Below are 15,021 nucleotides of genomic sequence, written 5' to 3'. Positions count from 1 at the left end.
GCTGCCCCCCGGCGCCTGCCAGGCGGCGCGCTGCCAGGCTGACTCTGAGTGCCCGCGGCACCGGCGCTGCTGCTACAACGGCTGCGCCTACGCCTGCCTGGAGGCCGTGCCACCCCCGCCAGGTAGGTGCTCCAGGCCGGGGGAGACGGGGTGGGGGGCGTGGGGAACTGTCCTGCCCGGCGTTGCCCGACTGGAGGAACAGCTGGGCTTAAACCTGGACCACCTGGGCGGGCCGCCCTGTGAGATGGGAACATAGCGCTCCTGGAGCAAGCATCCAGCTACATGCACTGAGCGCCTGCTGTATGTGGGTCTCGGCACTGCGGGCAGAGAACTGCAGTCCAGGGGCCGCCCGTTAAAAACAAAATGCCCCTCTTATGAAGATGGGGGAGATTTCTCATAAAAAATCCAGATTTCCAGCTTTTCCTTTAAAAATTTTTTTTTTTAATTTTATTTATTTTTGGCTGCATTGGGTCTTCCTTGCTGCGCGCGGGCTTCTCACTGCGGTGGCTTCTCTTGCTGTGGAGCAGGGACTCCAGGGCGCGGGCTTAGTTGCTAAGCCGCCAGTGCGATCTTCCCGGACCAGGGGTCGAACCTGTGTGCCCTGCATTGGCAGGCAGATTCTTAAGCACTGCGCCACCACGGAAGTCCTCCAGCTTTTCTTAAAAATACTGGACTGCATTCCCTGGGCCACCATCTGCTGGAGCCTCAGGTGCTCCTAGATGGCAGCGGGGGCGGCCTCCAGGTTTCCAGGGTCCCCACAAGGCCCACTTCACTCATGACGCCTGGCCTTGGGGGTATTTTGAGATGGAGACCTGACACCTTAGCGATCCAGGTGGGCATGCAGACTCCTGGGTTCAGTCAAATCCACTGGCTAGCTGGTCACCAACTTAAACCCGCACTTGTAAAGCAGGGCTGAAAGGAGAATGTGCAGCTCCCGCGGAGTGCCGCATCCAGAAGTGCTCAGCCTTGCCTCCGGCTAGGAGCAGAGAATCAGTAGGATGTTTGTTGAATCTGAACGGGGAATCTCTTTGGGAGACACAGTCCTCAGAGGTTCATCTGTGGAGCGAAGGAGTTTCAGATCCCTTCTGGAGAGGTTTGGGAGGGGAGGGAAGGGAGCCTGGGGGGAATACAGGGTGGGGCTGATTATGGGCAGCTGGATTATGGGCAGTGGAGAAAAGGTGCCCTAAAAGTTTCCTCCGCTCCCAGCCTCCAGGGGCTGAGCCTCTGGAGGACAGCAGCCTGTTAGGACTGCACTTTCAGCCAGAGGCTGTGGTCCCCCTGGGCCTTCATTACTGAGGCCTACCCCCTCCTCAAGGCCAAGGTAAGAACGAACACCCTCAGTTCTCTTTGGGGTGAGGTCACAGCGACGACAAGGGACTCGGCACCCTTAATAATGCTCATAATTACAGTCTGTGCTGCCTTTGAGTACTGCCTCATGGCCACGCTGGCTCCTACAGGGCCTTTTATGAGAAAGACAAAAAGGCACCCCTTCCTCTTGAAGGAAGCACATAAAAGTATGCCCATCTGGTTGGACAAGTCAAAAAGGTGCCCCTTCCTTTGGACTGAGACAGGGCATAGGGACTCCAGCCTTACTTGCTGCCTAGAACAGGTGCTTCTGAGCAGTGCACAAACTGTACAACTGTCCATGACATTCTAAATAACCTTTCCTTACAGCATCTCATTTAATGCTCACACAGTCCCATGGGGTGGAGAGACCACTATCAGCCCTATTTTACAGCTGAAGACAAGGGAGCTCAGAGAAGCTGAGTACGTTGCCCAAAGTCACACAGCAGGCAGAGCTGGCATTTCAATTTAGTCTTCTGACTGTGGAGAAGTGTCCACTGCCTTAGGCTCTGAGTGTAGGGATACAGGGCCCCAGGCTCATTTGTGGGATCCCTCATTGCCCAGAACATCCTTCCCCCAGACACCCACACAGCTCACTTCCTCACCTCCTTCAGATCTCAGGCAGAGGTGGTCACTGTCTCAGGGAAGTTTCCCTCTCTAAACGGTAATCTTGCCTCTGGCCATTGCTAACTGCCTTCTGGCTTAAGCTTTCTTTGTAGCCCAGTCTAGAATATTGTGTTTCATTTGTTTCCTGACCATTCCCCTGACTTGAAGGTCAGCCCCATGAGGTAGGAAGTTTGGTTTGTTTCATTCACTGCTGTATCCCCACTACCTAAAATAGTCTCTGGACATATAAAAGGTACTCAATGAAGAATGGATGAATCAATGAAGGCCTAGCTTTCACTGGCCAACGGGAAGAGCCGACAAAATATTAGTCAGTCATAATAAGAATTATGATAATAATATCTAGAACAAGCTTCCTCACCCTTGGCACTCTTGACTTTTGGGCTTGGATAATCCTAGTTGGGGTGGGCAGTGGGGCGCTGACCTGGGCAGTGTAGGATTTTGAGCAGCATCCCTGTCCTCCACCCACTAGGTGGCAGTGGTGCCCCTACCCCACACTGGGACAGCCAAAAATATCTCTAGACTTTACTAGATGTTTCCTGGGGCGGGGAGCAGAATCGCTCCAGATTGAGAACCGCACATCTAACATGACTTGAAATGCACCAGGCCCTGTTCTAAGCAGCTTACACACTTCCTTGCAGGCAGCCTGTGGGTTTCCTCCAAAGCAGACCCCGAGATAAGGTCTTGAGTGAGGGGAGTTTATTTAGCAGGTGATCCCAGGAAGTTCTAGTTGGGGAGCAGAGAGGCGAGACCCTGGGCCTCCAGGCCTTTAGTGTCTGCATATTGATGGGAAACCTTGACCAAATTTCAGTATTCCAAAAAGTATAGCAAAATGTGTACATTTCCCTGTACAGGAAAAATTAATACATTTCCTGTTTAGTAAAAAATAGCATTGAAAATACATTTTCTAACATTAAGTCCGAGGCAGTGGGGAAAAGGAGGGAAGAACCAGAAGATTGGAAATAGAGGCTCTGGAACCACGTCTCGCCCCTCTCGTTTGGAAGTTGTAAACTGCTGGTTCTGCTGTTTCCATTTCCACACTGAGAGCAACCATCTTATAACCATATTGTGCTCTTTTAAAGAAAAAGCTAACCGGTATTTTTACCAATCCCTATCTAGGTACTTCCAAAGGCACTGGACAGCACGTCAATCTCTTTATTTTGTGATCCCAGACCAGTTTTATTTAATCTCCAAAGTACTTAAAATTAAAAGAAATTATTTGCCAACATTTAAAACCAAGAGTTTATATTTTTTTAATATAGACCTAAAGTTAAAAAAACGCACACAAAAAAACCACCCAGAAGCTCTGGGAGCACTGGGAACAGCTGGCCAGAGCTGACCAGCCACTGACCCACTGAGGCAGGAACACTGTCCAGTTGGCCATGATCCTACCCAGCCTACCGTCCTCCTTTATGTTACCTACCTGTCCCCAGAGGCATTTGGGTTTTCAATCCCTGTTTGGGGTTTTGAAGACCTTCCAGTCTACTACATGGTCACTCTTCCTGTTAAAAATATGTTGGTTAGAGAACAGGCCATGATGCTGTAACAAAAAGACCCACAAACTCAGGGGCCCAACCTATTAGACATTTACTTCTCCCTGGGTTAAAAGGCCGGAGTCGACAGGTGGTCCATGACAGGCAGGTGGCTCTGCTGCAGTCACCCAGGGACCCGGGTTCCCTCTGTCTCATTGCTCCACGTGGTGGCCCCCAGTCTGCAGGAAGCTGGAAAGAGAGTGGAAGGAGAGCCGACAGGTAACCATACAAGTGAAAGCTGGGATGTGGCGTGGTTACTTCTGCTCATATCCAATTGGCCAGAACTCAGTCACATGGCACACCTTGCTGCATGGGAGGCTGGGAAATGTAGTCTCCAGCTTGGCCAGCCAGTGCCTAGCTGAAACTCAAGAGTTCTGTTACTAAAAGGAAGGAATGAACTTTTGCTGGGGAACTGAGTTGTTTCTGCTGCGGGGAGGCTCTGTGTTTCATCATGAGATGTAGGCTCCGCCTCCCCAGAGGCTGGGGCATTTCTCAGCTGCCTGAGGAGGGCCTCAATTTAACCATCTATTATCTTGTCAGTTTTAGACTGGCTAGTGCAGCCGAAACCTCGATGGCTTGGGGGCAATGGCTGGCTCCTGGACGGCCCTGAGGAGGCATTGCAAGGTACCTACAGGGTGATGCCCAACCCGACAGCAGAGCCAGGGTCCCTCCTTCTCAGGTGCCCCCAGAAAACTGATAACCAGGGTCAGCCTCTGCTCCGGCAGGCTGCCTGTCCTCTAATACCTGGCCCGCTTGGACCCTCCCCACCCCGACACGGAAGGGGATGGCTGGGTCTTGGCCAGGCTCTCAGAATCCCCAGAACAGTGTGGGGTTTGACTGTCCCTGGCAATGGGGCCTCCTCCCTGGATGGAGAATTCAGAGGGAGGGGGCTTGGGGCTTTCAGATCCCTCAAGTCACCATAAGGGGTTCACTGTTCCCTGCTGACGAGGCCTCCTTCCGGGGTGGGTGGAGAACAGTTTCTGAAAGGAGTGGCAGGCAGGCCCAGGGGCCTGGACCACTGTGGGGATGTGGCTGTGAGGGAGCACCTTTGCGTTTGTGCAGCTGTGCTTATGACCCTACATACACCCGAGTGCGTGACCGTGTCTGTCAGGGTGTGCAGCTGTGCGTGAAGCCGGCTGGCTGTCCTTGTGGCCATGTGTCTGAGAACTTGTGCATCCGTGTTTGTGCAGATGTGTGCGACTGCAGGGGTGTGTGTGTGTGTGCGGGATTTGTGTGCATGGGAACGTGGGTGTGGATATGGCTGTGTGTGTGTGTGTGTGTGTGTGTATGTACGTGTGTTAGGACTTGTGGGACGGCGAAAATGTGTGTATGTGATATGTGTGTATAGGATTTTGGTGGGTAAACATGTATGTACATGTGATTATAAGCACGAGCATATGTGTTTCATTGTGTGGGGACGAACATACATGTAGTGGGTTGGCCAAAAATTTCACTCGGTTTTAAGTAAAAATCGACGTTTTTCATTTTCCCAAAGAACTTTTCTTGAACAACGCATTCACTAACCGAACGAACTTTTTGGCCAACCCAATATGCATGTCACGATGCATGCATGCGAGGGCATGTTTGGGATCATGTGACTTTGGGCTGCCCCCGTGTGCATGTGTGTGTGCAGAGACCCCAGGCACAGCGCGGAATCTGGGGTGCCGATGAGAGGCGGCCCCTCTTCCCCCTTGGGGGCCACCCCTGAGCCCCCCGCATGTGTGTCCCCCGCAGCAGAGGCCTGCAGCACCACAGAGGACGGGGCCGAGCCACTCCTCTGCCCCTCAGGCTATGAGTGCCACATCCTGAGCCCGGGTGACCTGGCTGAGGGCATCCCCAACAGCGGGCAGTGTGTCAAGCAGCGCCGGCCGGCAGGTGAGTGTGGACGCCGAGCCCCACCCGACTCTCCCCAGAACTCCCCATGGGAGACCTGTCCCAAAGGAAGCCCCCGCCCCTGAGCCTGGCCACGCCCTCCTCCTGTCCCCTCTCTGCCCTGCTCCTCTGCACCTTCTCCCTCCTCATCTGAGCAGGATGCGGGCAAACCCCAGCTCGGCCACCTCCTGCCTGGCTGACCTGGGGGTCAGTTGTTTCAAATCTCTGAGCCTCGGTTTTCTTATCTGTAAAATGGGGCCACTTCATGCTGGGTTATGGGGATTAGTTGAAATCATACGTGTGATGCCAGAGCAGAGACAAAAAGGTGCTCAGTAAAAGTTGGATAATTTGTATCTATCTATCTATCCATTTTAAACTGCACAGAATTTGAATTGTCTGAGAACCCTTAACTTCTCTCTGCTAGCACTGTTCAGTGTGACTTAATTAGTATTTGTCTTTGGAGACAAGGCAATAAATAGTTCAGTGAAGGGCATGAATAGTGTGGCTTTAGTTTGCATACTTTTCCCCAGGGGGGCAAGGGCGACAGAGGAGGGACTGCCGAGGGTACCTAAAAGCCACTCCTGCCTCACGCAAGGTGTAAGGTGAAGAGGTTAGGCATGGAATTTGCCAGAAATGTGTGGCAAACGAAGAATCGGGAACTTCAGGGAGATGGAGGGTAACCATGTCAAAGTTGAGCTTATTGGAACTTTGAGACCATACCCTCCAGGGCCCACGTCCCCACTTAGTCCTAATAGCTGAGGATAGCACTGGGTCAAAATCGACGATAATCACAGCGACCTTACTGGCCCAAAGAACCCATCACATGCATTATCTGCCAAAGCATTTCTTTTTCCTCATTTGAGAATTTATTTCTCTGAGGTGTTTCAAGAAAGACATAGATGTTAAATCTGTTACACATTTAGCATCAGCATCATTGCAAGTAATAAAATTATGAGACATGGAACTGTCTCAGGAATCCTGGTTCCTGGAATTCTGAGCTTTGAAAAAAAATTACTTATAAAAGGATTGGAACCAACCAGGAATCTGAGATTTCTCCTACATTCCGCTTGCTATTTAGGGTTATGCGTAGGTTCTCCAGCCGGACAGCCAGGGTTCCAGTGGCCACGTGGCCCCTTCCTGCTGTGTGTGGCAAATCGCCCAACCTTTTCAGGCCTCGCTTTTCCTTATCTGTAAACAGGGCTAATAGTAGTTAAGCTATACTTCATGGACTCTTTGAGGAGCCAGTGAGTTAATCCATGTAAATAAACCATGTCTGTAGTTTCTCAAGCACAGAACCAAATCCCTTCTGTTGGCACCACTGCTGTCCGTAGACACCACAGTGGACGGAGTACGCAGGTGGACGGGATACGCAGTCCTTCGGACATACAACCCCAAGCACAGGCCAGCCTGTAGGAACCTGCTGGAAGGAGCAGCTTTTTCCAAAACAGCTGGGGATGGTGGGGGTTAGTCCGGAGTCCTCTGAACCGAAATGTCATTTTTATAACTGGAGAGGCCTGGAATTACGTGGCCTTTCTCATCTCCTGATCTCACTCATTCAGTTATATGACCTCCAAGACCAGAGTTAAGCCAGACAGGTTCAAACCCGTTCTTGAGGGACCAAACCAGTTCAAAAAGGACCCACTTCAAGGGTGGAGATAAACAAAGAGACAGTCAGGTGGCTGTACCGATGAAACCCGGGGTTGATTGAGGCCCTTGTGGGTGCTCCCCTAAGCTTCAGTGCGAGCCTGCAAAGGCAGAAGTATGACCAGGAGCAGTGTCGAGTGTGATTAAGACTGCAGGCCCCTGAAATGGGTTCAAATGCTGCGGCGTTCTTCCTGGGTGACCTTGGGCAGCTAACCTAAGCTTTCTTAGCCTCAGTTTCTTCATCTGTAAAATGGAGCAGTGAGGGTCACGATAGTAATTGCTTCTTGGGGTAGTGATGAAGCTTGAATGAGAGAACACTTATAAAGTGCTTAGGGCAGCGCCTGACGCATAGTAGGTCCCCAACCAATGTGCGCAGCCGTCACCTGTCTTCCGGAAGAGGGAGGGCTGGAGATCAGAAACGTGCCCAGACAATGCATACACCTAACAGGGAGCAGGGTGAGAATTCCAAGCCTGGCCACCTGCTCTAAAGCAGGGTGTGTGTCCTCCCCCACCCACAGGAATGATCGGAGCCTTCTACATAGAAATGTAATTGAAATTTCCCCTAGCCTTGTCCCCAGAGGGCTGTCACTTAGCAGTAATTATTCGTAATTGTACAGGAGTTTGGAAACATCTTAAATTCCAACAACTTCCCTTGGAGCAACGGTCTCTGGGAATAGAGGAGCACTCTTGTCCCAGGGTAACCAAACAAGAAGCCTCGGATTTTAAGTGTTAAAAAAAACTGCATATTTGAGGTAATTTCTTTTTTTAATTTTTTAAAATTTTTTGGCTGCATTGGGTCTTCGTAGTGGTGCATGGGCTTCTCATTGCAGTGGCTTCTCTTGTTGTGGAGCACGGGCTCTAGGCGCGCGGGCTTCAGTAGTTGTGGCACGTGGGCTCAGTCGTTGTGGCTCGCGGGCTCTAGAGCACGGGCTCAGTAGTTGTGGCACACGGGCTTAGGTGCTCCACGGCATGTGGGATCTTCCCAGATCAGAGCTCGAACCCGTGTTCTCTGCGTTGGCAGGCAGATTCTTAACCACTGCGCCACCAGGGGAGTACTGAAGTAACTTCTGACTTACAGAAAAGCAGCAAGGAGAGTCCCTTGGAGCCTCCACCCTAATTCATCAATTGTTAAATACTCTTTCCTTTATCGTGCTCTCTCTGCCTCTCCCCCAGCCCTGCACTCTCTCTATATATAAATCCACATAGTTACTTTTGGGGACTATCTGAGAATAAGTTACAGATCTCCTGCCCACACCTAAGATGCAGGTCTCTGCTGAGAGCCGGCTGCTACAGGGGGCCGAGGACCGCTCTGAGTTCAGCCTGGACCCTGACGTCTGAGGAGTTCATGTCTTTCTTGAGAGGAAAATGAACATCAACACAGGCAGTGGATCTGATTTCTCGGAGAGCAGGGTCGGGGTCCTCGGTGCATCTTTTTATTTTATTTTATTTTACTTTATTGAAGTATAATTGATTTCTACTGTCACGTTAGTTTCAGGTGTACAACACAGTGATTCAGATATACACACACACACATATTTATATATATCTGTTCCTTTTCAGGTTGTTTTTCCTTAGAGGTTATTACAAAATATTGAGTAGAGTTCCCTGTGCTATACAATAGGTCCTGGTTGGTTATCTGTTTTATACATAGTCGTGTGTACATGTCAATCCCAATCTCCTAATTTATCCCCACCTCGTGCATCTTCCGAGTGGGCTCCATGCTGCTCCGATACTGACCATCCAAGACTGAGATGTGGGAGATGAGCCCCCCTCCCCTGACTCTTCCCTCTGACAAAGTGACTTCACTGGATACTGCCTGGGAAGGATAACAAGGTCGCACAGCCCAGAGCAGGGGCTCAAATCCATAGGTTTATTTTGTAAAAGTGACACTTCTGGTAAACACACCTGGTGTGAGGAAGGGGTCCGGCTCCTGCCCATGGCATCAGAGGCCAGAATTCACCCCCAGGGAGAAGGGAGGAGCAGGTATGTTTCGGAGAGCCTCCGGCCTGGAAGAATTTTGCCATTTGCTTCGGAAAATAGCTGTAAATGGAAAAACCGTGGTAAATAGTAGTCCTTGAGGTTGCTGATAAGCTCTCTGCCCGAGGGTGTGGGTCAGCCGTTGGTTCTGTCGCCTTGTACAGTAAACGTCACTGCTGGTCCTGGACACCCTGATGATTTTTAGGATAGCCACAGAAGAGAAGGAAACAAAATGCCCCTGAGTACATAAATATGATTTTGATTGAGCTATGATCGGCATAGAATATTATTTTCAAGTGCACAAATGCGATTTATTAACCTTATAGCAGTCAGATGAGACTGATGCACAGAGGGCGAGGGGGGAGTTTACCGATAGACGCATTGCCAAGTGAAACGTCGGCATGATCTGGCCAGATTTCTCCACTCTCCCACGTTAAATTTCCCCAACTCCCACCAGAAAATGTTTTACCGCTGTGACAGGGTTGGGGCTGAGGAAGGAGGTGGTTGATGACAATCAACAGTGGGAATTGGGTCGTTCTGCTTCTGCATTTAATCGGCCGCAGTGTCACACGCCACTCCAGCTTCTGGAAAATTCCTCCGGACACTTGTGAGAGAATGAGAGTGAAAAACACAAATAATCTCGAAAATAGTTTTGGCCTTATAAACTCCCCGAAAGGAGTTTAATCCTCTCACTTCTTTTCCAGATGGGCGATTCTTACGACACAAATTTTACAAATATCCAGGTAAGAGAAGAACCGTTCTTACTTTGCGGAGGGACTAAAAAGGGCGGTGGGCACTTCTGGGGTGAAGAAAAGAAACCCAATGGACTGTTCTGAGAACTACAGTTTGAAGCTGCTGTGAAGGAAAATGACTGTATTCTCCCTGGTGGCTTTTATGCCGTCAGATGGCATGTTGGGGGTAAGGTGCTAGGATGCCGAGATGCTTCTGTTGTGGAAAATCTCTCCTCTAGCCTGTGTGGTCCTCCACGTGGGCAGGAGCCATTCCAGGCTGCAGGCTGGGACTGAGGCAGCAGCTCAGGGATGGCTCATAGGGGACAAAATGGGAATTAGATTGGGAAATAAGGTAGAAGCCCTGTTGTCTGATGGTGGGCAGGAGGGGCTTACAGCAAACACAGCTTCACGCTAAACATCAGAACCTGGGACTAGACGTGCAAAAGTCCCTCCTACTTTCATTGAGGGAATTAGAAAATATGGTTGACACCATCCCTCCAGCCAGTCATCCATCCATGCACCCATCCATCCATCCATCCATTCTTCCATTCATCCACCATATCTTTTAAAATAATTGACAGTACACAGGGCTCCCCTGGTGGCGCAGTGGTTGAGAGTCCGCCCGCCGATGCGGGGGACACGGGTTTGCGCCCCGGTCCGGGAGGATCCCACGTGCCGCGGAGCGGCTGGGCCCGTGAGCCATGGCCGCTGAGCTTGCGCGTCCGGCAACGGGAGAGGCCACGACAGTGAGAGGCCCGCGTACCGCACAAAAAAAAAGAAAGAAAAGAATAAGAAATAGCGGGCAGAGGGACAGCAGATGTGGAAATCCTGAGGTAGAATGAACTTGGCCATCACAGCAGCCGGAGTGCGTCGTGAGCCTGGGGCTGGGGGGGGGAATGGCAGGAGTTGAGGGCAGACCACACGGGCTGGGGGAGCAGCTGCAGGTGGGGACTGGGGGGCCCCTTTGGGGGAGGAGAGGGGGCAGGGCCAGGCTGAGGTGTTTGGACTTGGTTTGGCTGGTGAGCTGTGAGCATCTGAGCAGGAATCGACACACCTTCCCTGACACAGCCCACTTCTTTTCGCAGAGGGTGCCTCCAAAAATGTGGCAGAGCACGGGAAAGGACGGCAGAAGCACTTTCAGTAAAGCGACGGCAGCGGGTAAGTGGGAGGCGGGATGGGTCAGTGACAGCAGGTGGCTTTGGGCAGCCAGGTGTCCAAGGTGGCTTTCATCACGAAGTTGAACAGTGGGAGGGCAAGAGTAGGGCTTTACCTACGGGTAGAATTTGAAAATTCCCTTATAATTCCAAAGTGAACATAGGAGAGCTTTGGGCGTGCTCAGAAACGGAAGTTTCTATAGCCCGTGGCCCTACATCCAAGGACCAGACTAGATTGTAACTTACACATTCCTTTGCCATCGTGCCTCTGTGAACAGACAGACGAGCCCTCCTCTGTCCCATGAAGTTGGTCCCTCCGTCTCCCTCCCTCTGCCACGCGGTGCTATCCGGGGCCAACTCTCAGGCACGAACCGGGTGCCCAGAGGTGTTCAGCAGTCATTCGTGGAAATCTCCAGTGTGCAGGCGTGGTGCTGGGGGGACGCCGTGGATAAATCAGGGCTCCTGCTCTCGGGGGCTTACATCCTAGTAGGAGACTAAACTGGGCAACCAGTAAATCAGCAAGAAAGGCCCAACCTGCAGTAGCGTCGTGAAGGAAGCTGGACAGACAGGTGGTGTGATGCGGGGTAGCCAGGCGAGGAGGGGGCTGCTTCAGACCGGGGCCAGGAACGAAGGCCGCTGTGAGCAGAGCCACGATATTGGAGCCAAGATCGGGCACCCAGGCGGGCGGAGCGGGAAGGGCAGAGGTCCAGAGGCAGGAAAGATCTTGCTTTGAGGAACCCCAGGGAGGCCACTGGGGCGGGAACAGAATGATGGCGGGGAAGGCTGGCATCAGAGGTGACCAGGTAAGGAAGGCACAGGCTCTGCTCTCAGATGCTCTTCAAGGTGAGATGCAGGTGGACGCAAATGTCCAGGGGTCTTGGCCAGGAAAACCTGAACACCCACCAAGCACTGTGAAAGCTCAAGTCTGTGCATGGTAAACAAAAGCCCTTGAAAGGGGATGATTCCCCCACCCACCGCAGTGCCCTTGAAAGGCAAACGTCAGGTTTGAGATTCAGAATACTCAGGTGTGAGTCCTGCGGGAAAATCTAGAGTCCATGGGGATTGATGCCAACACATCTATTACCTGCTGATGACAGGAACAGTTCTTGGAGTGGGTCTGACCCACCTGAGTCTGTGAACCTTACACAGGGACGTGCTGGGGCCAGTGGGAAGGAAAGGGACAGTGAGAGATGATTTGGGATGGCTCCTAAGAACCAGACGGCCGGAACTGGGTTTAAATTCCTGCTCCACCACAAGGTGACCTTAGGCAAATGACTTCCACTCTCCAAGCCTCAGTCTCCTCATCTGTAAAATGGGAGTGATGGGGAGGGATGCGTTAGGAACGAAGTAAGATAGGAGGGGAGACAAGATGGCGGCAGTGGGGGACACAGAGCCCACCTCCCGCGATGAATGCATCAAAAATACCTCTCCACGTGGAGCACCGCTCACTGAAAACAAACTGGAAACTGGCAAAAAGATTCTCGTACAACCAAGGTTGTAAGAAAGATCCACACAGAATCAGGTAGGAAGGCAAGAGGAAGATGGAACCTAGAGAGACTTAGCAGTGAGTTAAGAATTGAGTCTTAGTGGAAACTGGCATCTTTCTGGTGTTTCTGGTGGGTGAGGAGGAATGACACACACTTTTGACCCCATGTTCTTGGGTTCGTATGAACCCAAACAGTGGTTCATATTCACTCCCTCTTTGCTTCCCTTTCAGCCAACCTGGAAGAACATTCCTCCACTTTCTGCTAAGCCTCAGAAACCGTTGGGTAAAAAATGATTTGACCCCCAGAGGTCATGCCCAGCTCAACAGAGCATGACCCCAGAGATGCTTGGAGACAGGACCCCTGGCTCTCAACCCCTGGGTGGCCCCACCTGGCAGGGTGACTTCGTGGGAGCCACTCGCCAGTTCCGGGTCCCTGTTTTACTGTCCTGGAAATGAGGCCCACCTAGCAGTCCCCTTGACCTTGCAGCTCCCCAGATCTACCGTGGGAAGAAGTCCCTGCCTCTGTGAGCTGTGTGAAGCCCCTTTCTCAGACAGACGTCAGTGTCTTGGCTGGTACAGATTTCTTCCAGGTTTGACTCTTGGAGGCATGTACCCATCCCAGATGTCCACAAGATATGTTCGCTCGTCATAAAGTGGAAATGGACTTACCTACTCACGCGTGATGCATAGTGTTCACCACCTGATGGTCTTAAATCAAAGGTGCTGAAGCCATAGAGTCCTGGGAGTGGGAGGTGGACGGGTGTGACTGGGATAAGGTTTCAGCTCAGCTCTGCTTCTGGACGCCCGCGCTGTCTGGGCCGCACGTGTACCGTGTCAGTGTGGGTCCCTCTGAAGCAGAGGGAGGAGGATTTGATTCATTAGGAAGGTTCCTGGGAAGAACTAGCAGAGGGGTGGGGCAGTGGGACAGGCAGAGAAGCGGTCCTACCAGGCGATATAAGACGGTCCCGAGGCGAGATCCCCTGGGGGGGGTCCCAGAGGCAGCCTGTGTCCCACCAGGACCAGCTCCAGGGGCGGCACCTATACAGGTGCTCAGAAGGGCCCCGCGCTTGGTTTAACAGAGTTGAACAAGGGGCCCGCATGTTCATTTTGCAAGTGATGTCAGTGGGTTTGAGTCCCACTGTGGCCCTGGCCCCTTCAGAAGGCAAGGGAGCCCAGCCCCGCTCAGTGGTGGGGTGAGGGCTGTCCCTTGGAGGAGCGGTTGTCAATTCCAGGGGCAGCCCACCCCCTGCCACGGAGGGGACCCAAGAGGACACGGGCAGAGCCCTGGGGGCATCTGTTACACAATCCAAATCTCAACAGTGACTGCACCAAAACGGACACACACATCCACCGGCTTTTGGGGGAAATGATTCAATTCACTGGGCATGTAAGACAGCCCCATTGGTGACTGATATGGATCGATGATCAATCATTTGGCAGCACTGGACCTTTCAAATTCCAAGATGGGCTTGTGCGGAGACTCCTGAGTACCCGTATTTTAAAAACAAGCATCTCTCCTCACCCCTGCCCCGCCCCTCACGGTCCTCCCCCGGCCCACACGTCCACACTTTTTCTCCAGATAACACCCAGACTCTCTTGGAAAACACGCCAAGTCCAATTTAAAGTGGAGATTGATGACTGATGGGCCTTTTTTTTTTTGGTCGTTTCTGAGCATCCGTGCGTTCACGTTGCTCAAGAATTATTTTGATGGTTGCTTTGTTTTTGTGTATGGAACATGTGAGAGAAAAACAGTCAAGCGATTCATGTCAAAGTTGTGTAAAGTGTGCCTTTGTCACACTGGCTGGGGGAGGTTTTGACCTTCCCGTTGATGGAAAAGGAAGACGCCTTTATCCAAGAATGGCAGGTCCGACCAGAGCCAAATCTGATTTCCATCTCAGATGCTGAGGTTTATGTCAGTCCATTCCAGGCATGTTGTGGAATTTATACACGTGATTTCAGGGGTCACAGCGTGGGTCACCCATGAAATCCCCAGCGCCCCATCTGTCTGTGCTGGAGGGTCCACCTCACTGGTCTGGACGGGACCTGAGCCTGCAGTTGGCTGAAGCTCCCTCCCGGGGAGGTGGCGGGGATAAGCAGCCAGACCATCAGGGCCGAAGACCAGAGGTCTAAGGGACTGTCCCCTTCATAGCTGGCCATACGTGGCAGGGGTAAACAGTTACAACCAGCAGAGACTTGGGTGTCAGAAATCTGAAAGGACTCACCCAAAGTCACACAGCCCGTAAGTGCCTGGGTCTGGATTCCAAACTGGTCTGACCTGCTCACAGCTCGGGCTCCAGAGACCCATCAAGCACATTCCCTCCAGCCGTGGAGGCCCAGAAGGGGACACTGCTGGTGTACGGATCTGCAGAGGGCCATGGGGACAGGGCGGAGCTCACCCCCACATCTGGAGGGCTGTCCACTAGATGGGGTGGAGAGAGTAGAGGCTGGTCAACCTGGGTTCTGATCCTGGGCAAAGCACTTCCCCTCGCTGAGCCTCAGTTTCTTCCTCTGTGAAATGGGTATGATAAGGGTAACTGCCTTTCAGAGTTGCCGGGGAGGATTATGAGAGATGGTGTATAGAGAGCAGTCAGTGGGTATGGTTATCATTCTTTATTATTATTACCTTGGCCCAAGAGTCCATGGGCCCCCAGCTGAGC

At 52.0% G+C, this 15,021-nt stretch overlaps 1 protein-coding gene across 1 annotated transcript in view; it reads left to right on the top strand.

The window, feature by feature from the left end:
• WFDC1 (WAP four-disulfide core domain 1) overlaps positions 1 to 10,884 on the top strand; it is a 25,445-nt gene extending 14,561 nt beyond the window's left edge. Inside the window, 5 exon segments of the mRNA XM_007452519.1 lie at positions 1 to 122; positions 4,041 to 4,124; positions 5,235 to 5,375; positions 9,698 to 9,736; positions 10,810 to 10,884. The exon segment at positions 1 to 122 is cut by the window's left edge and continues 30 nt beyond it. Coding sequence (XP_007452581.1) covers positions 1 to 122; positions 4,041 to 4,124; positions 5,235 to 5,375; positions 9,698 to 9,736; positions 10,810 to 10,868 — 445 coding nt within the window. The 3' untranslated portion in view covers positions 10,869 to 10,884.
• The last annotated feature ends 4,137 nt before the right edge of the window (positions 10,885 to 15,021 follow it).

The sequence above is a fragment of the Lipotes vexillifer genome, unplaced genomic scaffold (assembly GCF_000442215.2).
Source record: "Lipotes vexillifer unplaced genomic scaffold, Lipotes_vexillifer_v1.1 scaffold443, whole genome shotgun sequence".
NCBI lineage: Eukaryota > Metazoa > Chordata > Mammalia > Artiodactyla > Lipotidae > Lipotes > Lipotes vexillifer.
The sequence above is the reverse complement of the archived record's forward strand: the minus strand, read 5'-3'. Positions and strand labels throughout refer to the sequence as shown.